This window comes from Phaenicophaeus curvirostris, chromosome 10 (assembly GCF_032191515.1).
Source record: "Phaenicophaeus curvirostris isolate KB17595 chromosome 10, BPBGC_Pcur_1.0, whole genome shotgun sequence".
NCBI classification, from domain to species: Eukaryota; Metazoa; Chordata; class Aves; order Cuculiformes; family Cuculidae; genus Phaenicophaeus; species Phaenicophaeus curvirostris.
Window position 1 is genome coordinate 10,214,660 of NC_091401.1, and position 22,771 is coordinate 10,237,430.

The window sequence follows — 22,771 nt, forward strand, 5'->3', positions numbered from 1 at the left end:
CTCTCAGACTCCTCTGCTTTTCACAATCTTTCAGGATCATCGTTCTCAAATAAAAGACCAAGTCAGAATTCAGCTTATATTGTTTTAAGCTTTCTAGCAGAAAGTCTCCCCTCAAAAGGCAGACAATTACGTGCTTATAATTCATGAACAGAATTATGCACTAATCCTAAGTAACACTGTTCTTCATGATTTTCACTTGAAAATTAGGTACATAAAGCACTGGAAAAGCAAATTTAAAAGAAAAAACCAAGCAATTATTTTTTTACTTAAAACAACACAAGGTATTACTTGGCTGTGACTAAATCACTTAAAGCATTTAAAAATAAAGAATTTCTGATTACTGCAATGTTTGAGATGAGCTATGAGGTTATAAATAAATACTAAAGCTGTGTGTTGCACATGACAGACCTGACTATAGAAGGCATCATATCTATTGATCTTCCTCTTTTAAAACAGATGTGTGAGTTCAATCCCAGTGTCTCTATCAAAGAAGTCTTCAAATTCAGTAGGAGGTTTGCTCTATGAAAAATAGGAAACGGGGTATTAGCAGCCTCCAAGGACTCCAAGGAATGGAGCAGTTTCAGCTTCCGTTTTAGTCAATGGAAATTATGGTGCGATAGGTGATGGTGAGCAGCACGCAGAATCACTTCTAAAAGTTGCAACCAACTACCAACTATCTTCTTACCAGAGAAAATCAGCAGGATTCATCTCATGGGCAATTCAGCAGTAGCAAGCATTCACAGAAATGTTTCTGACTAATTCAATTTAGGTTGCCATAAAATTGAAAAATAAAAACACATCAAAATTTGCATGAGAATCACTGAACATTCGAAGATGGTGTCAACTTGCACACATAGCCTTTCCACCATTACAGCACTTAATAATATAATGGATGGTGCAACTAGTGAATTGAAATTTATATTGCACTGAAATAAGAGTGTTATAAAAAGCCAGTTACAAATTTCTTTGGTCTATTTGTAGCTTGATTTATCACCAAAATAAAGAAAAACTATCAGGAAACCTATTGGAAGTTTAAATTTGATTGTCAAAACAAATGTGTATTAACTTAGAAATACTTTTTTTTGTATATGGTAGTACCACTTAAAAGAATGCACTTAATAATAATAAATAAATGCTTTATTCAATTAAATCGGTGCAATCTTATATTCACTCTGTTAAAATCAACTCTGAAAAGAGTTTGATCCTGTTGGTCCTATTTCCTAGTAATATGTAGAGCCTTCTTTTTACATTTTATGACAATATGAACATATTACAATCAAACCATCCAAAAACTAACAGAAATTAAGAAAACAACAGATAGACTGGCTAAGCGATAGGATTCCAGGTTTGACACAGTATATGAGCTCCACTGTCTAACTGAGCATATGACTTGAAAATGAAAAAAATCTTTCCTGAAGACTGTAGAACAAAGAGGAAATGTTAGTGGAAATAACAAGAAAATAGAAAGCAAACCATCCAATCACTGTATTCAAAATGGTATTCAGTCATTTTCAAAAGGTGGTGCCTCTTCACTCTATTATTGCTTCTTTTTGTATTTCAGAACTGTATTTTCTGTATTTCAGAATTTCTATCATTCTAAGTTTCTTAGAGAAATATGGTTCTTCATCTTGAGAAATCTCCCATAAAACAAAAGGATGATCTCCTTTGTTACAGCAGAGGACCATAGCAGTCTGTTCCGCTGGTGGTCCTGTCAACGTCATCTTACACTGATTGCTTCTTCTTAAACAGATGCACCGAGTTTCTGAAACAACGTCAGCATATGGAAAGTTCTGAGGTGGTTTCTACTCTTTTTGTTAATGATGTGATGTTTACAACAACAAACAAACTCCTGACTTAGCTTCACCTCCATTTGCGTAACCCCCAGATTCTACTCTGTTGGGATCATTCAGTTCTTCAAACAGTCCCGTTTCAATAATTTCTTCCTGCCAGGGTATAGGGACAGCACCTGTTGCAAACGCTTTGAAGAACTTCTTATCTTTGTCATCAAACTCAATTCCTCGTACTTCAGAGAAGTCAGCAATGTCTGTAACATCTTTGGCATAGACAACTGATGGATCTGGCACAAATGGAGGGTCAATAAGGTTTGCCTCTAGCCTGTGGAAATTGATTGTTTTGAAGAAACTATGTTTTCTCGGGTCATCATCTTCACTTCTGCAATAAAGCAAGAGTTTGTTAATCAGTATGAAGTTTCGCTCTCACACAGATACTGGTGAGTCTTTGTGTTGCATACATAACAGCACTTTAAAGTAAGGAGAGATAGATAAATCTCACACAATGCAATTCCTTTTTCCATAATCGAAGAACACTGCATTGCACAATATAAGTGAAGCTGAGCAGCAGAAATCATCCTGATCCCATTATTCATTACTCTGTCTCTCAGGGTAAATGAGTCCAGGCAAGGCGCCATGGGGAGTTGCAGTGCTGCTTCTGGCAGCGCACCGCGATACCCATATCCAAAGATCCACTTTAACCAGGACTGAAGACAGAGCAGGATGGGGAGGGGGAGCATGGATTTACTGTCCAACAGGGAAAGTCCAGCGGCTGGCTCTATATTAACTAGGTTAAGAATATCTATTAACCTCCACACTGGAGTACATTAGAATAATACACCTAGGTTCTGACTCCGAGGAATAACAGTGTGAGCAGGAAACTGGTGACAAACAACGTTTCTGGGTTTAACTTAATTCAAAGCAGTTATGCATGGTAGTTGCTAACACATTGCTTTTTTCTTTTCCTACTTTCTTACAAAAGCATATGTAGCAAAGTGTAAGCCCTCATGTATTTCTAGATAACCTTATATGAACAAAGTGTAATGCAAATCTTTGGCAAGTCTTTGCAAATCTGTAGAAGCACCATAAAGACATGGCAGATTTGGGTGACTAGAGAAAATTTCTAAATTTCCTAAGACCTAACACCATGTATGTAGAACAGCTCCTCCCGATTGTCACTACTGCCAGTTGCTCACATGCTGTCCTGCCATGCTGCTAGCCTGCCTTGGTGCTACTCAGGCACAGCTATTATGAAACTACCAGCTGCTCTCTGCAGCTCCCTTGTTAGAAAATGTTCACTCTGTGCCTCTGCTGCCTGGTTCTTCTGAGCAGGTCACCACTAGCCACTAACCGCTGTACACACCATGACCAGCATGTGTAATCACAGCCTGAAGAGCAATAGATATTGCCATCTGGGCACCCTCAGCAATGAAAAAATTGTTTTCAACTCAAAACAGCCATATGAAAACAATTATGAATGTATAGAATAGCTGACAGGGATCATGGCTTCTGTATATACATAGTCTTGCAAAGTCATCTGACTTAAACAGTTAGCAATAACCAAGTTATTGCTGTTAGCTTGAAGTGCACTAGAGTTGCTGTTCAAATTAACTAGTGTTCTGAGACACAAGCAGGCCAGTAGTGCTTATAATCCTACTGGGCATATGCACTCACAAAACCTTCACTTTATTTTGCCTTTCCTTCCAGTAACATAGACCAAAAAGCAGTAGGAGCTGGTGAAGGCTCCAGAATGGATTGCTGCAGTGTTTCTCCTCCTGATGTATTTTCTAACACCACCAAAACCATAAAAAGTTCAAAAACATAAAGCTACAGGAACGCCATCTGCTGGAACCAACCGAGGCATCTTCCATTTAGCTGGAGATGAGCTCTTCCTGGGTGAACTGCACGTTTACGTAACTTAAATAGAAAGAGCAAATGAACCCATGTAAGCTCTGTCAATTGTGTATTCCTCCACTATTAAAAAAAAAAAAATCACTTTTGGGGGATTTGAGATGTCAATCCCAAAACACTTGAGTGGAGAAAAGGGTTTACGCTTTTCCTGAGTTCGCTAGTGACACTGAGTTTTCAATAAAAGAGTGGAGTATTTTAAAAGGTCAGGTGTACAAAGTAAAGCTGTCCTTGAGCAGCTTTAACTTATGTAACAGGCACTTATGTAGATAACCCAAGGTCTCGTTGCCCTTGGTAGAATTAAAGTGCTAATCTTTACATAAGGATGAGCTGTCCTGAATAGTATCACCCTGTTTAAAAGGTACATGCAGTCTTTTAGTCCCTGTCATGCTCAGGCATGGTATACATCCTATAAATTTCTTTCTCCAAGTATGGTACTTAAGAGTAAGAATGTCTTAAATAGCTGAAAATTAAAAATAATCTACACACCTACCTTTCTGTGTACATTTTTCCCTTTGCTGGGAAATAATGTGACAGTAAGCAGACAGAATGATGGTAAATTACTCCCTTGGGAGAGGGAATGTGGTTACAGTAAGCAAGTATTCTGTCGCTGGTTTTGCTTCAGACTTGCTGAAGGAACTTGACCAAATCACTCAGAAAGCCTAAATTTCATTTCCCGTACTCTGAATTTTGTTTACCTCTCAAAATGCTGGAAGACTAAATGTCTGCAAAGCATGCTGATTTTTTAAGGCTGGATGCTCTACATGTTATTCTATTAAATTTATTTTTAAAATAAGCTCTTTAAACACACTGAAAATGATACAGATTTTGTATCAAGCATACTCTGTGCTATTGAAAATATTTTTTTCTTCTGCAGCTTTGCAGAGTTGTTGGGAAAACTCATCGGGCACAAAAAGTAGTTGTCTTCATTTAGCAATGGAATGATAAGAATATATATGTTAATGACATCTTACCTTTTTTTATGTATTACCTGATGTTTTTGTATGTATATACACAACCAGCCACCCCTTCAGAGAGATCTGAGATATTACAAGTTAAATATAACATTGCTTAGCTTTCCGATTTTCTTGTTAAACAGTTACTTGAAACTGATAAGTCAGGGACGTAACCATCAGTCACCATCAACCCAAAGTCAACTCTGAAGTCCACAAAAATGTTTTGCTTTGTAAGAACTCATGCAAAATATTCTTTTCTTCCCTTTTCTCCCGAGGATGCATTAGGAAGACCAGAACCTCTACAAGATTTTTTTAAAGCACTTCAGTAATGCAGAGAGGTTAAGGTCTCTTCAGTAAGAAGCCAATGACGCAGCCTTGTGAGTTAGATATCCGCAGGGCAGAGAATCCACATTGCAGATCTGGATTTCTGCCCACATCGTTCCAGTAAGTGAGACAGCCTGGGATTCTGCATTCAATCTGCAGTAGCACTGATGTAGGCGCCTGCTTGAATATCCTTCATCTTTCGGAAAGAAAATGCAAGAGACGTGGGCTGCTCCCTTCTCCCAGAACTATAAAGAACCAAACCCCACAAAATACCACGAAGGGAACTCCTGTGAGTAGCCTGGGTTGAGGATACACAATCACACTATTGCAACAAAACCTTGCATCTCCCTCTTACAAGAAGGGAAAGGGAAAAGTCAGTACTCTGTAAATAGTCAAGATCTGACCTCATTTTGTGTAATATGTAAAATAATAATACTGTTGGCAGCTTTCATTTGGCTTTTAGTGAATTTGAGAAGTAAGGCATACCTGCTTCCTAAACGATTCTCTGGTTTCTTGGCCAAAAACAGTCGGCAAATATCTTTTGCTTCCTCTGTAAAGTCGGTGTGTTCAAATTTCACCTCATCTTCCAGAGTTCTTCTTTTAACCTCATCCTTATTGACCTTTTCTTTGAAATCCTTAAATGGTGTTCGCCCAGCGATCATCTCATAAATACTACATCCCATAGCAAACCAGTCCACAGGATAGCTGTAATTTTCTTCCTTCAGGATTTCTGGAGCCATATAACCATTTGTCCCCGCCTATGACAAACATAGAGACATATTTACTATACAATGTCAATAATGAAATTATTACAATTAAACAGCCAAGGATAATTCTTAAAAAGTATTATTAATAAAATTTATATATTTTAATGTAGAAATTCTGTAAAATGTCTATTTTTTAATCTAGAAACTCTGAAGCATAAGGCTGTTTTAGCACATGGACTATTTCTGTCTTTAAACATCTTAGCATATGGGAAAACTGTCTTAAATATGTTCTGTTCTTCAAAGGGGAAACGTCTGTGGTTTCTTTTTACAGTAACATTTAGCTTGCTTTCTCCTTCCATATTAATTTTTCTTTCCCGTTGAAGATGGTGCCATTGGCTTAGTCCTGTAAACACTACTGGCAATCAGTTTGGAGATTTAAAAAGGCAAAAATCATACAATCGCCCTCTCCCTCCCCGCTCAGCAGCTACAGCTGGTCCAACAGAGGGATCTGCTGCCAATAAGAAAATGCTCATCAAGCCAGCAGCTGAGCTGCATAAGGAAATTCTCAACCACATTCCCTGTTGGGTTCTGGAAGGAAGTACCACAATCAAGGGCCAAAAAAACCTCTTAAAACCATTGTAAGAAAGTAAATCCATAAGAATTATCATTAGTGAATTATTTGCATTCAGGTAAAAGCACAAGTTCATGTTTCCTAACTGTAAAATCTCTCCAAATAAAGACTACTGTATATAGAGCACTAATGGACCCTTCTTCAAAAGAAGAAGTCACTGCTCTTTGAGAGGGGAATCTGCCTGCTTCCTTCCCAGAGCAGGCCTGGCACGTTCCCCTAGGCAGACAGAATGCTTTGTGTTCAAAATACGTCCTGCTGCATCTCTCTAGGAAGCTGATTTACCTGGGATGGAAGACAGGAGCTCAGCCTCTCTACATGCTTTCTGCTGCAGTTACATGACTGAGGATGAGTTCAATCAAAACAGCATTCCCTCAGCTGACCCAACAGCTCCTGCCATGTCCGATGCTGTATCTTGTTTTATATATTTACCAGATTCAGCTAAAATGATAACCATGTCAGAAGCTGCTTGAAACTCTTCTATCTCTTTGAAATACTGGGACTGATGTATCAGTAGTATTACAATTTAAAAGGAAAATTTATGTTTGTGCAAAATCCCACTAAGGATTATTCAAGACGGTCACCGTTACTGCTACCGGAACACAAGTAGTGACAGAGATTCACTCCGAAGCAAAACAGGTAGAAGGAGGTAACTAAAATTTGAGTCCACTTGGGCAAATTAGATTTGTAAAAATCACTGCTCAACAGATAAATTTTATTTTAGAAGGTTTGGGTAACTCCTCTAATTTCATGCACAATATTTCTGAGCTGGGTCTCCTTAAAACTTCAGCTTATACAACTACACATTATGGCAGACACTCTACTGTAAACAATATGGGCAAGAGGCAACTTCTTACAGTCAACTACAACATATGCTTAATGGGCAGGAAACTAAACCCAGTTTGTTTGCCCTCTTCGTAATTTTTTTCATTTTTAGGGATATAGAGGAAAATCCCCCATTTAATTGAGAAACAGAACTGAGACAAGAACAACAAAACCATCAGCCACATTGAAAGCAAAAGGAAAGGTTAGAAGTGAACTGTCACCTCCCTCCCTCAAACCTCAAGGGTGCAGAGGAGCCGTATAGGTGCCGCAGCAGCCGACATGATCCCACAGGCAATTTGTGCTGCTCGCACTGGTCTGCTCTAAGTACAAGTTAATACTGAGAGATACCCTGGCAGTATTACATTTTTCTGTACGACTACTGCTCCATCCAGACAGGGGGAAAGGTGCTCAAACAGGGACAACAGAACCCAGATCCATCTGGCCTCAGAAGATCACAAAACCTGGAAGGCAGAAGGGGGGTTGAAAGCAGTTGAAAAGTTTGGTACGAGAGGATACACATGCAGCTCATGATGGGTTACTGGGCACAGACACTAAACGGGCTTCTGTAATATTTTCTGTCTTTTTTCTGTCTTACTAGGAAATAATAAATATTCTTATTTTTACTGAGGGGAAGCTGGGGCACTAATGCCTTGTAGAACTGATGAGTCATATCATCACCAAAATGCACCCGGACAGCACAGGACGGTCTTTCTGATAAGATGTTACTTTGCTGCATCTTAGCATCATCATGGGAACCGAATAAATCTAACTCAGAAAAGCCAGAATTCTGCAATGATAAATGTGTCTCAAGGCACCTCCTGTCAGACTGCATCTCTTCCCTTCCATTTGCATTCTTTCTTCCACAGCTGGGTTTTCAAAAGAAATAGTTGCCAGCTCACTTGAGTCTCTTCCAGGTGTGTTCTCCACAACCTTCAGTCACACCATGCAGAACACAGAGTGCTGACATGGTACTTGTGCTTCTCGAGAACAGAGAAAGCAAGACCACAATCACAGACCACAAAGACTGAGTGACTACAATTTAACAGAGAATAGAGAATTGTAATAATAACGGAAAACAGACCAACAACAGCTTCCTTTCAGACTCAAACAAAAGCCTGTGGATGGGGTTACTGTGAACAAGAATTAAATTTCAAAACTCTAAATTAGTAGCACTGAAATCTTTTGAGTTGTTATCCAGCTGATCCAGCTCAGTCTGAGAGGAGTCTAGAAACATGTATTGTTCCTTGGATACATCAAACCATGCCGATTCAGAATTTTATTTCAGTGAGTTCTTCTCACTGAATTTCATCAAAACTTGAACCTAATCTTAAACCAAGTCTCTCAGTCCTGAAGCTTTCCTGTGGTTCATAATGAAGGGACAGGCTGAGAACAGGAATCTAAACCTAATCTCACAGCCCCTGCGACTCAAAACCCACTTAAACATTACCGTTTTATACTAGAAACAAGCACATTTCACAAGTAGTCATCAGTGATGTTTAAGGGTGAAGAAACACATAAAACTCCACCATCCCTACCAAAACAGGAATTTGAAGAAAGGAAGAAAAGAGCTTAAGTTTTAGTCTTTTCCACCTATACATACATATGTGGAGCTTTGGCAAAACCATTTAGGAAGAAAGATGATCATTTGGGAAGAGCCGTGATAAAGCCATAAGCATTTGCTGTGTTACGAAACACAAAAAAAGGGAATTATTCAACCCCCAGCACTGGCGGAACATACATCTTTCAAATGAAGATTTAATCCTGTCTTTGGGGAGTAGACTGCATTAGAGGGAAGCCAAAGGCTAACATCCCTGCAGTAATCAAGGTGGAGCACAAGATGTCAAAAATCAGATTATCTTTCAAGGTAAAGAGATTTTGCGGCAACATAACAGGCAAGCTCGATGACTCAGGAGAAGTTTATCCAAGCAAGTAAAAGAAAAGTTTAGTAAAGGGAATTTTTAAACTATACTACTCTGACTAGCAGTAGTGAGATCTGAGCAGTGAAAAACCAGCGTATTAGGCAGAAAATATATCCAATGATTCCCAAAGCAAAAGTGAATCAGAGTAATGAGTTAGGTTACTCTTTGGTCTCTTGAGAGTAATTAAATTTCCTGTAAATTATACTTGAATGTTAAAAGGGAAAAAAAAAAAAAGGACAGAAAGCAAAGGAATTAAAACCACAAAAAAGATAAACACATTATTTTTGAGAAGGAGGCAATCTTATGTGGCCTGGTATTGAGTATTTAATTCTGCTAGAACTACGTGCCCGTGCCTCAGAATGGATACCTGTAAGTACGGGTTACTGGAATGTCTATCACACAAAAAATAATTAGGTTTGTATGATTTTGTAGTTGTTTCCACTCAATACAATTTACAAGTAAGTTCAGAAGTTGTGTACTAACTGAAAACACTTTTTCTTACTAGACCTTATTTCACATGGATAAAGTTCTCTCTTTTAATGGAAACAGGGAAAATAAACAGAACATCCTTGGAAAGTTGGATGCCTTGGTTGTCAGCTTTACACTACTAGTACACGCATTGCGTTTTGACTGAGATTAAGATCAAGCATGTTATTTCCTTCTTTCCTGTAGGATTCCTGATAGGACTGGGCACTGTTTGAATATCTGTTGTGATTGCTCAGGTGATCTTACAGAGACACACAAACCCCTTCACTGACCTGGAAGCATCTACTGGGGCACCATTAAAAAAAAAAATCCCCAAGGAGCCAAAGAATGTTCTATTATCCCCATTTTCTTACAGAAGGCAGAAATGATGTATTACTGCAGAGGCACACAGCTTTTTGAAGTGTAGTCAGTGCAACGCTAACTATTTTTTGCTTGTTCTCCATCTAATACTGTCTTTTTTGATGATAAGCAGGGTGCCTTACTTGCATATGCTGTTTGAAACATAAAAATAGTTTTAAAATTTGATTCAATTAAACTTTAATTGATTTGACTTTGAAAAGAGCTAACAGATCTGCTTCTCCCCTAATTTCTTTGTCTTGAGAGCAATCCAAACCACAATTTTTCAATATTCCTCTAAAAGGTAACAATCAAATGTTGCCCTTGGATACATCAGTGAAAAAGTTCAGCTAAGTGGAATGGATGGCTGGAGTGTGGTTTGACAGGGCATAGTAGAAATGACTCATACAAATGTTTCTTTTGTGAAATGTGATTGTGCATAAATTTTTAAAAGGTCACATAATTATAGTCTTTTCATAATACAAGATGTGATCCCGAGAAGCACTAAGTGCACCCAGTTCCCAGTACAGCCAACGGGTGCTTGGCACACCCCAGCCTGAGCAGAGCGAGGCCCCCAGTATCATATGCTCACACGTCCTGTGCAGATTGATGTCATCAGAGGGAAAGGCCCTTCTATATTGCCTTATCCCAGCCTCTAGCAGATAAACGGGAGAAAGAAATAGAACTCTCTGGAGCTTTCATCAGCACGGGAACAGGCAAATGAGAAGAAATAGCATTAGATGTCTCTACCTTTTCCCACAGATCTCTGCAAAACAACCTCAATTGATTTCACAAACCAAACAGTAAAGCAAATCAGAATTTCTATCTTTTGTTTGCCATGGCACAAGAACTGTTGAACAGAGGAAAAAAAAACAAGCTGAGTTTAGCTCTATCAGCTGTTTCCTGGGGCTCGCTCCTTCCTTCCTCCAAGGGGTGCCACTGCCTGCTTTGTTCTCTGGTCCAGCTGCTCCTCCACTCCTTCAGCACTGGCCTTAACAGACCCTGCAGGAATGCAGGGACAGACCACAGAAACTCTTCTCTGCACGCCAGCTAACAGGCACTACATAAAGCAAAGAACAACTTATCTGCCTCTGTCACACACTTTGCACTCTTCATTTTTCTCCCAAGAGCCACTGTGAGGAGGAACGGAGTGTAATTTAAATTAGTCACATGGAACCACAGTTCCTCCCCACTTTCTCACCAGATTCATGCAGTAATGAGATGCCAGCTGATGAAATGAATAGGCAAATATCTTTCGAAAGAAGGTAAAATCAGATCTAATTAGGATAAAAGGCGCCTTTGAAAAGGCTCACAGAACAAAGATTTTGGCATATTGTTAATGCTTAGCAAAGGAAAGGACCTTATAATGGGATGGCCCATCATAAACTGATGGGCTACTCATTCAGAAGAGCTCAAGGACTGTTGAGAGTACCAGGAAAAGATAATGAGAAAGACCATATTGGAGCTTAGGAGCAACTGAATACTACACGCTTATGCAAAATCCAAGACCAAATTTTTTTTTCATAAAAGTCCCATATATTTTAGCATACTTTTAACGGGGGTTAACAGGTTTGATGACAGTCACAGAAAGTGAGAGGGAACAACTCCCTGGGCAGCTGCTGCTTTGACATTCTACCCTACCACTAACAGAAGCATTCAGACCTTACTAAAAACACCCTGTCTGCCTTAAAGAACCCCACACAACAAAAAGCTCAAAAGGGACAAAACAAATTTTCTTGTATATTAGCAAAAAAGGAAACAAAGTTTCCTCCAAGTTCCAAATCTCTAACTAATCCAGATCAGTTTTTACTCTTTTAAGCTTGGACATGATCAGTCATTGCAGTCAGGGAATTCGCACAAAAGAAAAAGCCCTTCTCGTAAAGTAAGGGCAGGCTACCTCTGCGCTCCCACTCAGGAAGCCAAACAGGCAGTCTGCCATTTCATATCCATGATATATGAAAATCAAAGGGACAAATGGTTTGAGGAAGGACGTCCCAATAACTGGGTATCAACTTTAACTTCGGACTCTAGAGCATCTCCTCGCTTTCCTCCTCGTGTGATCATATGTATATCTGTCTGTGCCTCAGGTCCCTGCTGGAGACTGAACCTGCTAACATCCCCGCCTCAGGGAGGTGTCACCAGAAGAAATACGCATTCACAGACAGTGAAGCAATCAGACATTGTACAGATGGAGCATTTAAGACAAGCAAAACACATGGTACAGGCTTATAACCACACAATTAGAATTCAAGAATTATCAGCGTTCTCTAGTCTGCCTGTACCATGATTTTCTCTTTTAACTTCCCCTGACCATTTCCCATCTATAATGTGAGAATAATGTTTCACTCTGAGATCTTTCTGATTTTCCTATTTAATAACCACAGAATACTCCATAAAGAATATTAATAAGCGAGAGAATTCTCCACCTACTTACCTCTGTATATATTTTATGAGGCTTTTTATAACAAATGCAAGTACAGTCTCATAGCACAATACGTAGGTGGCATTCTCAAAGGAGGACATCAAAGAGAAATTCTGTGCTCGGAGCCAGCATGAGAGGGCTCACGCCTGCAGGGAGCCCTGAGAAGGGCACTGGCCCTCCCACGAAGGTGCAGCCCCTGTGCACTAAGCAGTGTGACTGACAGCGAGGACTGGACGGTTCCTGTCCATCACTGGAATCCACAGGGCTTCATCCACCTGATCTTTCCGGATTATGACTACTGCTGGAGGCACAATTCTTTACGTGCCAATCCAGGAAGATGGGTACTGGCTGCATCAGACCAAAGGCCCAGGTGGTCACTCTACTGTCTGTAAACTGGCCAAAAAATGGATGCACTAAGAACCCGATATGTACAGTTATAATTCTCTAATACTTTCCTGTTTGCAGTTCAAGGGCTTCTAGAGAAATAGTTTCTCTCAACAAAGCCTTCTTCCATCAATTGTCCACTCTCCCCCTGAAGTTAGATAAATGCTTAGACCCTACAGAGTTTACACGTTGTGTTAAGAACAACCTCCCTCTATTCTGAACCCACTACCATCCATTAGTGGATTTTAAACTTGAACACAAGAAAAACCACACCCACAGTTCTCACTTGCTTGTGCCTGTGAACTCAGGATTTTATTTTGTCTTCATAAAAAAGTCCTTGTACATCAGTTAACTGAAACTATTCATCACACTAAGTGGAATGTCACGTGCTCCCAGAAGAGAAGTACTATATCCTCACCATCCCAGAGTTTACAGTTCCTACAGTGCTGCTTCTGGCCAAAGCCCTCAAATCAACAGTTCAAAGAGTTACATCATCAGCCAAATGCTGCATCTCTTACCCAATCAAATAAAACTACCTTTGACAATGTTTAACCAAGGAGCGGCCCACTTACCAAAGAGATCAATCTTACCAAAGAGATCAATCTTACCAAAGAGATCAATCCGGACTGTATATTAGTTTTTATAATAAATAATGGATCCTGATAATTACAGGGATTAAACAATAGTATTTAGCACTTATACAGCATTTTTCATGTTCAAAGAGCATAGTTAAGCTTCCTACCAGGCCTAGCAACTTGACAGTGAATCTTATCTCTACCTTTTAAATAGAACTTGCTATACAATTTATTAACTATCAGACTAAGCTGAATGAAGAACAAGGCTAGAAGTCATGCAAAGAGACCTGATGGCACATCTTAAGGCCTCCAATGTCTTCTCCCAGACAAAAAAATGTGCCTCATGGGCGGCACACCCTGTATAGGAAAAGCATTCTCAATTTCAGATGACCACATAATTCTTTCTGCCATCTTCAAAACTGCAGGAGGCAGAATGATGCCACAAAATCATTTTGCTTACTTGACACTCATGATCACGGCATTCACAGCGGCTAAGTTTGCATCCTGTAAAGTGTATGTTTCAGAGATTTAAAAAAATCTGAAATACCTGATGATGCACTTCAAAGCAAGTGTGATTATCAACATTCTTGGGAACAAATTTCAGCCAAATTTCAGCCTTCCATGCCAGACTTAAAAAAGCATAAGCAGAATGGTGGGTTTGAAATTGGAAATGAGTAGCAAGTCACTCCAATCCCAGCCAAATTAAGGGCTGTCATTTTTCAAAGTGCAAAGTAAGAATAAATTTGTACAGAATTTTATACGAGAAGAATGCCACGTGATAATGACCAAAGGTCAACTGTAGAATGGCTTGCTGACTTATTTTTCATTTCACAAGTCTAAACCCTCCTCCCGCTTCTCAACTGCCTTGAAATTAAACTGCAAGTCTCAGGAACATCTAAATAGATTTCCTTCTGTTTTCCTAAGAAATAGAATCTTATAATAAACAAACATACAGGAGGGCAAAAGGACATTCTGAGTAAGATTTTAAACAAAACATGTTTTTCCTATAAAAATATTATTATGTCCTTCAAATACATAAAACACAGCACAGGAAAACTGTGAAGAAGCCTGTAACCCCTGAAGATAATGATGCACTTTTATAAATACTACAAAAATATGTTTGTCTTATTTTTCACAGTTAATACTTAAGCCCTCTGGCTCACGTGCATCTGCACCAGAGTACCTCATAATTTATATGCAGCAGTTACTTTGCACAAAAGCCATACCCAGAAGGGCAAAAAGTTCTTCCCGAAACAGCAAATATGCACTGACTCCTGGAAAAATGGAATTAAATCCTCTGTGTTTCAATATGTGGAGGATCTGAGGGTACTAAACAGAAGAGTATGCTCACTTTCCTCACAAATATTCTCAGGAAATTAAGTAGTGCTACTCTTTCAGAGAAGGACAGGAGCATTCGACTCACATAGAAGCGAATTTGGAATTGTACAAAAGTTGCAAAGTGGAGAAACCTGGGATGGAGGTTCCTAATTTCTGTCATATGCAAAAAAAGAACTGTTTCCAGAAACAACCAATGAGTACATAACTAGACAAAGCACTTTGCCTGTGCAAAAGCCACCTTTAGAGGGTCTCAGTTTCTCTTCATTGCCTGTTTCAATTATAGAAGACAAAGAGAGTATCACCATTTAAAAAGTCTAATTTGCAGATACAATCCTGTTTATGCACGGTATGATCAACACAAAAATGATACTGCTATTTCCTAAAGTATTGAATAATTATATTATCACTGGCAAAGAGTTTGTTTCTGTTTCCAGTGATGTCAGTAAGAACTCCATGCATATACACATTTAAGCGTCCGTATACACATTTCTAGGTAGAATGCACAGGTACGCGTACGTATCATGAAAAGGTCCCATATAATCCATGTCTGCTTCATGAAGAAAAAGTACATTTTAAGTATCTTTCAATTGGCTTCTATTTCTTTTATTTCCAAGGCTGTTATTTTTCAAACTTGGGGAAGTTGGGTTTTTTTGTGATTTCTCCATTCTGAAGCACACTAGCACTTCACAAATATGGATCAGCACACCTTTCTGACATTAAACTTCTATAAGCTCTCTAATAATTACTGTACCAATTCCTTACAACGGTCTATATCTGTTCAAAATAACATTAATGTGAAAAGCCAGATGGTTTTACCTGCTGCTTTAGTAACTGAAAAGGGAGAAAACTAAGGCCGGTATCCAATTCTTTCTAGACATTTGTAAGGAGCATTGTTTCTAAAAACAGGGTATTTTTATTTATAATGGTTACAGATAATCGGTATAGAACACACAAGTATTGCTCAAAAGGAGCGTATGTAATGACAACACTTAAAGGATGCCAAGGCTTCAATTACGTAAGTACTAAATCATCAGCTGTACAATGCTTTTTCTGCAGCACAAACACATGTTGCTTTATAAGAAGACCACATAAGAGTCACCCATCTAAAATTCAAAAAGCCTTTCCACCCACAAAGAAAATAATCTTTGGCTGGTAAACAGCACATGAACATTGCAGTTTCCAACAAAACTTCAACGAAAACTTGGCAAATGTCTAAAACAGGAACTCGTTAACTAGCTTATCATTCATGCCATGTGATAACCTAATCACCTAATGAGATTTACAGAAGGGATTTATGGATCCTTCAGCTGATGGATGGGTGATGTACATTTATTCATACATGAAGGACTAGGAAGTTTTTTTATGTTTTGAAAGCAGAACAAATTGACCTTTAATATCTTGTATACATAAGAGGCATACACTTTGAAAATACGGTATTACAATCTGTAAGGAAATAAACAAATAAATCCATCTATAATATATTATTCAACCCTGTATAAGGAATGATGAAAATCATCACATTATGTTTCTACTTTATAATACATAGCAAAAAAGAGACATAAAAAGAAGGCAGAAAACTGCTGCTCTGTTTCACTGTCTGTATGTTCAGAGACGTTTTCATATCGGCATGACTACAGTCAAACACATTGGGATGAATATTTTTAAACAGGTGCCTAAGATCAGATATCTACTCCACATTTGTTTACTTGGTTCCTCCTGAGATATAAAAGCTATGGAAGAGTTTTCTGTTTTATTCTGCTTAATCGCAAGGACGAGCTGCTTATCACCTGAAGAACTAGAGAGATCATGAAAATATTAGCACTCTGGAAGAAAAACCTAAATTGGTGAGAGAGTTTTAGACAGCTGCTGAAAAAACTCAAATATTTTACTTTATCTTTAGCATCTGTTTAGGTCACACCTGCAGAAAACAGTTTAGAGGAAAGTGCTCCAATTTAAAAAGGCACCATTCTGCTTCTTCATGGAAGAGTACGAGACTAAAATAGGATCTCCAGAATCAGAATGAATACAATCTCCTAATAAAAGTAGCTTTACTGAATACAAGGCTAGCTTGCATTGTAAAAATCTGTTCAGAGTGAGTAAATTGTCAAAATATGACCAAGAAAAACATATTACTTTTTTTCCTCTGAAACAGTGCTCCAGCAAAACCAGAAATTCAACAGTTGCTGCTACTGATATTTCTAAGATAAAAACCCCAAGAAATAAAATGAAAGATCAGACTCTTCAAGACTCTTCAATGAGCTCAGAAGCTTCCATCACAAAGCAGAATAAAAGAAAAAAAACAACAACCTCTTTTAATAGATCATTTTACACAAGGGCCACAATAGATGCAATCTTAAAAATTATTTCTAGGTTACACTTAACAAATAAACTATCTTCATTCTTCATAACACATGGCTGAGTAAAATTTGTCCTAATAGATGAAATAAATGACCATTAACTGGATCACAGAGCTAAACCACAGTTTCATTTGGAACTGGGGATATTAGTTAATTACTTTCAGGCAGTCAAAGGCCTTATGAATACAACTAAAGCAAAGTTAGGCATTAGTCTCATAGTGCCACAGAGCCATATTTTACATACAATATTGAAGAACCAAGTCATAAAAAGAGGGTTACAAGGCTTTGAAGTCAGAACTGCTGGAGATAGAAATGAAGTTGAATGTATTACAACATCCATTAAAACAGAGGGATTCTTTCATAGAATCATAGAATCACCGAGTTGGAAAAGACCCACCGGACCACCGAATCCAACCACCCCCATCAATCACTAAACCATGTCCCCCAGCACCTCATCCACCTGTCCCTTAAACACCTCCAGGGAAGGTGACTCAACCCCCTCCCTGGGCAGCCCCCGCCAGTGCCCAATGACCCTTGCCGTGAAAAATTTCTTCCTGATGTCCAGCCCAAACCTCCAAACAAATTGAAATGAAAAGGTTTTATATTCTAGCTCGGTAGCATTTTCCCTATAACTAGTGACTGAAAATTGTCTTAAATTAGTTCAGACCATTATCAAAAATCTAAAAGCAGCTTCATGACCTTAAGCCCTCCACTCAGGCATATGATACCACACAGATTTGCCCTGGAGGAATGTCTTCTCTGCTTTAGCTTTTAAAATTGCCCCTGTAAAGCCATGTCCACAAAACGGTGCAACTGATTAAATTCAAATTTAGTAAACAAAACCACATCACTTTTATTTTATCACAGGAGTACAATGGTGACGCTTAAAGCACAAACTTTGTAAGTCTGTTTGTAGGATTTCCTGTGTATGGCATTACTATAAGTAATAGTAACATTTAGCTCTTATGTTTTAAATAGTCTTATTCTCAATGACTCAAATAGGGTGAGTTTATAGAAATACAAAATAATACTGGGAATTATTATTCATTTAATTCCCTCATAGTTATGATACTGAAGATGAGAGAAGAAAAATCTTTCTTCCCTCTCCCATTTCAATTTCCTTTATGAATAAAACTGCAGTTAACAGAAACAAACGCCTTATAAAACTACCACCATGGAATATGCAATTCATTGCAATTTTTGCTCCAATAAAAGCACCCATACAACAGTGAAGAGTGCTTCTAAAAACTATGAACAGCAAGAGAAGAAAAATCATTATAACAATTTGATGACAGTCACAGAAAGTGAGTGGGAACAACTGCCCTGTCAACTACTGCTTTGAGGTTCTACCCTACCACCAGCAAAAGCCGTCAGACCTTTCTAAGCAAACCCTGTCACTTTGTTTCTCTTCTGCCAAACACCACATATTTAAAAGTAGAAAAACTGGATGCAGAAAAAATGATTTTTCCTCACCATAACAACTGCAAGCATCGAAAACTTGCAGAGCATAGCGAGGTTTGCAGCTTTGAGTTCACTCAACAAAACGCCATTTTCATAAAGATGACAACATTCCCACTTCACAAAAGTTCTATTTAAAAACTTGCCTTAGCTTTCATAGAAATCGTATTTTCAGATCTTGAACATAATGCAGTCTCATTTTAAAACTATCTACTATCTAAAAACACATCAGTTTCTGCATTTTCTTTCACTGAGAACTAATTTTTTTTTAATTGCCAGGAAAAAAATATATCCTTCAAACTACACAGTACCGTATTAAGTACCAGCATCAAAAGATGTCCGTACTTCAAGCCTGATGCAAAAGGTTACTAGCATGTCTTCTACTGAATCCCTACAGATTAACTTAAAAGTCTTAGGGAGTTTAGCATAGGGCCCTTAGACCAGTTTGTCACATTCCTTCTGTTTCGTCGCATCCTTAGTGTATTTCAGACACATTCCATCATCAGAGACATCTTTATGCTCCAGGCACCTTGGGAGAAACATGCTATTTTCATAGTTAAGCTACATGAATACATCTTTCTTGTATAAACCACATGACATTATTACAAATCAGGGCTAGTTTGCGACAACCACTGGCACAGCTGAAGTGCTGCACAGTCTATTTTACAGAGCAAAACCCAGCTGGTCACCCATCTCTCTCTTCCGATACGTAACACACAGGCACGTACACGTCATCAAGATGGCTAACTTCTTCAGGAATGAATTTGCTGGGGGAGGAAGGTTGACAACGGTTTATTGTGCAGCACCATTAACACCTGCAATACAATCAGTAGCACCACTTCACAGTAATCTGGAAGAAATTATATTCTTCTGGGAGCAAAAACTGAATACAGGACCCATAACTTCGTAGCTCCTATGCACTACCTATGCGCTATTGCTCAAGGCACAAGGCACAAGGCCCTGTTAGCCTCTCTGCAATGATCAGTTCAAGAGTTGATCTTAAGAGAAACAACAGGTCAACTTGATTCTACTGTTTCTGTGTAGGACAAATTATTTTACTACATATAGCATCTAGAGAGTTAATGAATAAATCTTCTTACCACCTGTCTCTTAGAATGAAATGACCACGTAAGGTCTTTAGCAAAGAACAAATCCCAAGGAATTAAGTCTTGGGCTCATAATGCATTAGAAATAGAACAGCTTCCCTTCCCACTGCCCACGCTCAATGAATCTGTACTCACCCTCTGGGTGATGCTTTTCCCCTCCTTGACTTGCACTGCCAACCCAAGATCAGACAGTCTGCAATTACCGTTATCATCCAGGAGCACATTCTCTGGTTTCATGTCCCGGTACACAATCTTGATGGAATGGAGATGCAGAATCCCACAGGTGATCTGAGCGGAGTAATAGATGACCCTGTTCATCTCCAGACCCCTTTTTCCCACATTGTATATGTGATACTTCAGATCCCCGCCATTCATGAGGCTCATGACGAGACACAGATGAGATTTGCTCTCATAGGCATAAGCTAGTGTGACTATGAAAGGACTATTGACCTTCTCCAGGATTTCTTTCTCCAGTAGCGCCATCTTCTCTCCACCTTTCTTTTTCAACCTTTTTTTATCCAGTTTCTTGCAGGCATACATCTTGCCAGTATTTTTCACCTGGATGGCACAAACCTAGAGCAGCAAGATGCACAAGAAGAGGTAATGAAAGAATTTTATAGATACAAACTGGACTATTAAAGGCAGGAATGGAGGAATCACAGACACCTATTTGTAGCTGCTCATGCTAAGTTTCATGGCAGAGTATATTTTAGCAGAGAAAATAAGGAAATAACAAGCAGATAATCTGTTCTGTTCTGGAACTGTATCTGGTGGACCTTATGCAAAGTTCTTGAGGATGATATCAGCAGACGTGTATCAGGATATAAAATGAACTAGGTCCCATTCTTCGACTGTAAGAATAAGCAGCATACACAGCTTGCATCGGTATAGCTAATGCTCTTCCATCTGAAGAAAAGGCAGCCTCATTCTTACTGTGTTTTGGGAACAGATCCTGATCTGTGCTATTCTCTAAGCTGCACCTAGGAATTTCCTGGGAGCATGTGAGTTAGCACAGGCTAAAACAGTGCCAAGCTGCAGCCTAATAATTAACTGTATGGACAGTCATGCAAGCTTTGGTAATGAAGCCTGCTTTTTTTTTCTAGTATAGATATAAAAATATAAAATATTTAAGAGTAGCTTTTCACAAACAGGCATCTAGAGCTTGTATCACAATACAGATAACAAACCCAGCCTGATTTCTGGGAAATGGACAATCTGAAGGAACAAGTTTTACAAAAACTTAGACAACTTCTTAATTGCCTAGTTTCTCTTTGCAAATCCACCTGCTGGTCTCGAAATGGGAGGGAGAACCCTCATCCTTTAAAGTACAGCTCTTACCTCTCCGAAGCCACCTTTGCCCAGCACTCGGAATTCATAGAAATATTTATCAGTTACAGGCTGCTTCTCAAAGACTTTCCATTGAACAAATTTGTCATAGAAGGGGCTGGTCTGGAAATCCTGGAAGGGCTTGCCTTGAAGGAAGAGTTTGGTTTCCTCCTTGGCCAACTGTACAACATTCTCATAGTCTTTTGCCGTAGCTGCCTCGCATTTGCTGGCCAAGTCAGAGCTCATGTAAGCCAGATAGTTTTTGGAGCCTGCCTTAAGAAAATTGGTGATCATATTCTCCATGACACCGTTCTTGGCATTGTCCTCTGCCAGCTCCCAGTTTGACACCTCATCCAGGAAGTCCCTAGCTACCAAATGTTCTGGCACTGTCTCCAAGAAGTCTCTGAAGAATTTCTTGCCAATGGGCTGCTGCTCGCAGATGCTTTCATAGTCAGCAACAATGGCCTGTCTAACGTCCCCACATTGATCAATCTTGGGCAGTGAGAGGCTCCTACGTCTCTTTTGCATCTCCTTGGTGTCTCCATCTCCGCTCTTCCTGGCCTGCAGATAGGCCGTGTTGGCAATCAGGTTGTCAAGCCCCCCCATGTCACACATCTTGGCAAGCTCTTGGGGTGGCAGAGCCTGGCTGAGACAATATAAGCAACTGACCCAAGTGCTGTGTGGTAGCTGCCCTGCACTTCTCCTTGCTAGTGGTGTGTGGAGAAGAAAAACACCAGAGACTAACTGCTTTTCCATTAAATACCTCTCAAGGATTTTCACTAAGTACCTTTAGGTATATGCACCATTTGTGGAAAGTGATTGGTAAGAGGTTTCTCTGTAAGGAGCTTTGAGCTTGCTATGTATAGCTGAGGGATGACATCCTAGGCAAACCTTTGCACTGGGAGCACCAAACGCACACATTTCAGCTGGTGTTTTTCAGGATGGGCCCAGATAACCCTTACATGCACCAAGATTCCCTCTATATGCACCGTCCCCGGCTGCTGAGAACATATGAAGATTCCTGTTTGCAATACACGCAGACTCCAAACTCGGTAGCCCTCTGGCCACAGTTAACAGGACAGCCCCACATCACCCTCGCTCAACACAGAGAACACCAATGTACTAAGAATTATATAAGCTGGGATCCGGTTTTATAAAAAGCCTTTATCACAACTCAGCTACGCCTCAAACAGAAGTTGACATAGATGAACATGAGTCATCGAGCTTTAAATTATTATACAATTCAGTGCTCTGAGCATCCACACTTCCAAAATTCCACTTATGTTCAACATCAATGACTGAGCTCCACAGACGCTTTGTGGAAACCTTGATGCCTCATGTGGCCCTGTCTGAGCGGATTACACGCAGAGGCTAAGACCTGCTGGTTGTCTAAAAATAACGATCCCTATATATGAAACAACATACCGTTCTGACTTCATCTCCTTCCCACTTCACATGATCAGCTGAATCTTTCCAAGACACTTGCATGTTATTGTGGCCTCAGTTGATTTTCCCTGCTGAGCTTTATGACAGCAAGCGATAGGATGAGGAGGTGGCAACAGCGTATGGCTGAGGTGGCATCAACAATGGGACAAAGCTGATTATAATCAAGTGAAGGCAAACTCCACGTCACTTCACTCACTCTCTGCCTACCAGGAAGGCTGGACTCCATTTTTGTCCCAAAATAATAAAAATCATGTGTGGAATTTACTAGGATAAGTCCCTTCTGCTGTGAGGTCACGTGGTTTGGCTGCTGGACTTTCTCTAAATGTAAGGAAGGTGGTATGGGAGCAGGAAAAGCAATTCCATTATTCTTCCAGTAGCAATGGGGTCAAGCTGTACACGTGAGGCCAAGGTCAAGTTTCCTGTTCTCTTTTTACAGTCTCAGAGCAAGCTGAAGAGCTGAATCACAAATGCTAAACATTA

General features: G+C 39.4%; 1 protein-coding gene across 1 annotated transcript; it reads right to left on the minus strand.

Annotated features, from left to right (window-relative positions):
• Positions 1-1,119: 1,119 nt before the first annotated feature.
• On the minus strand, positions 1,120-21,616 carry GRK7 (G protein-coupled receptor kinase 7). The gene is made up of 4 exons (XM_069864430.1): positions 20,858-21,616; positions 19,655-20,092; positions 5,465-5,736; positions 1,120-2,172 (listed from the first exon to the last, which is right to left on the minus strand). Exons 1-4 carry the CDS (start codon positions 21,599-21,601, stop codon positions 1,830-1,832), a joined length of 1,797 nt encoding a protein of 598 aa, XP_069720531.1. The 5' UTR covers positions 21,602-21,616; the 3' UTR covers positions 1,120-1,829.
• Positions 21,617-22,771: the final 1,155 nt, after the last annotated feature.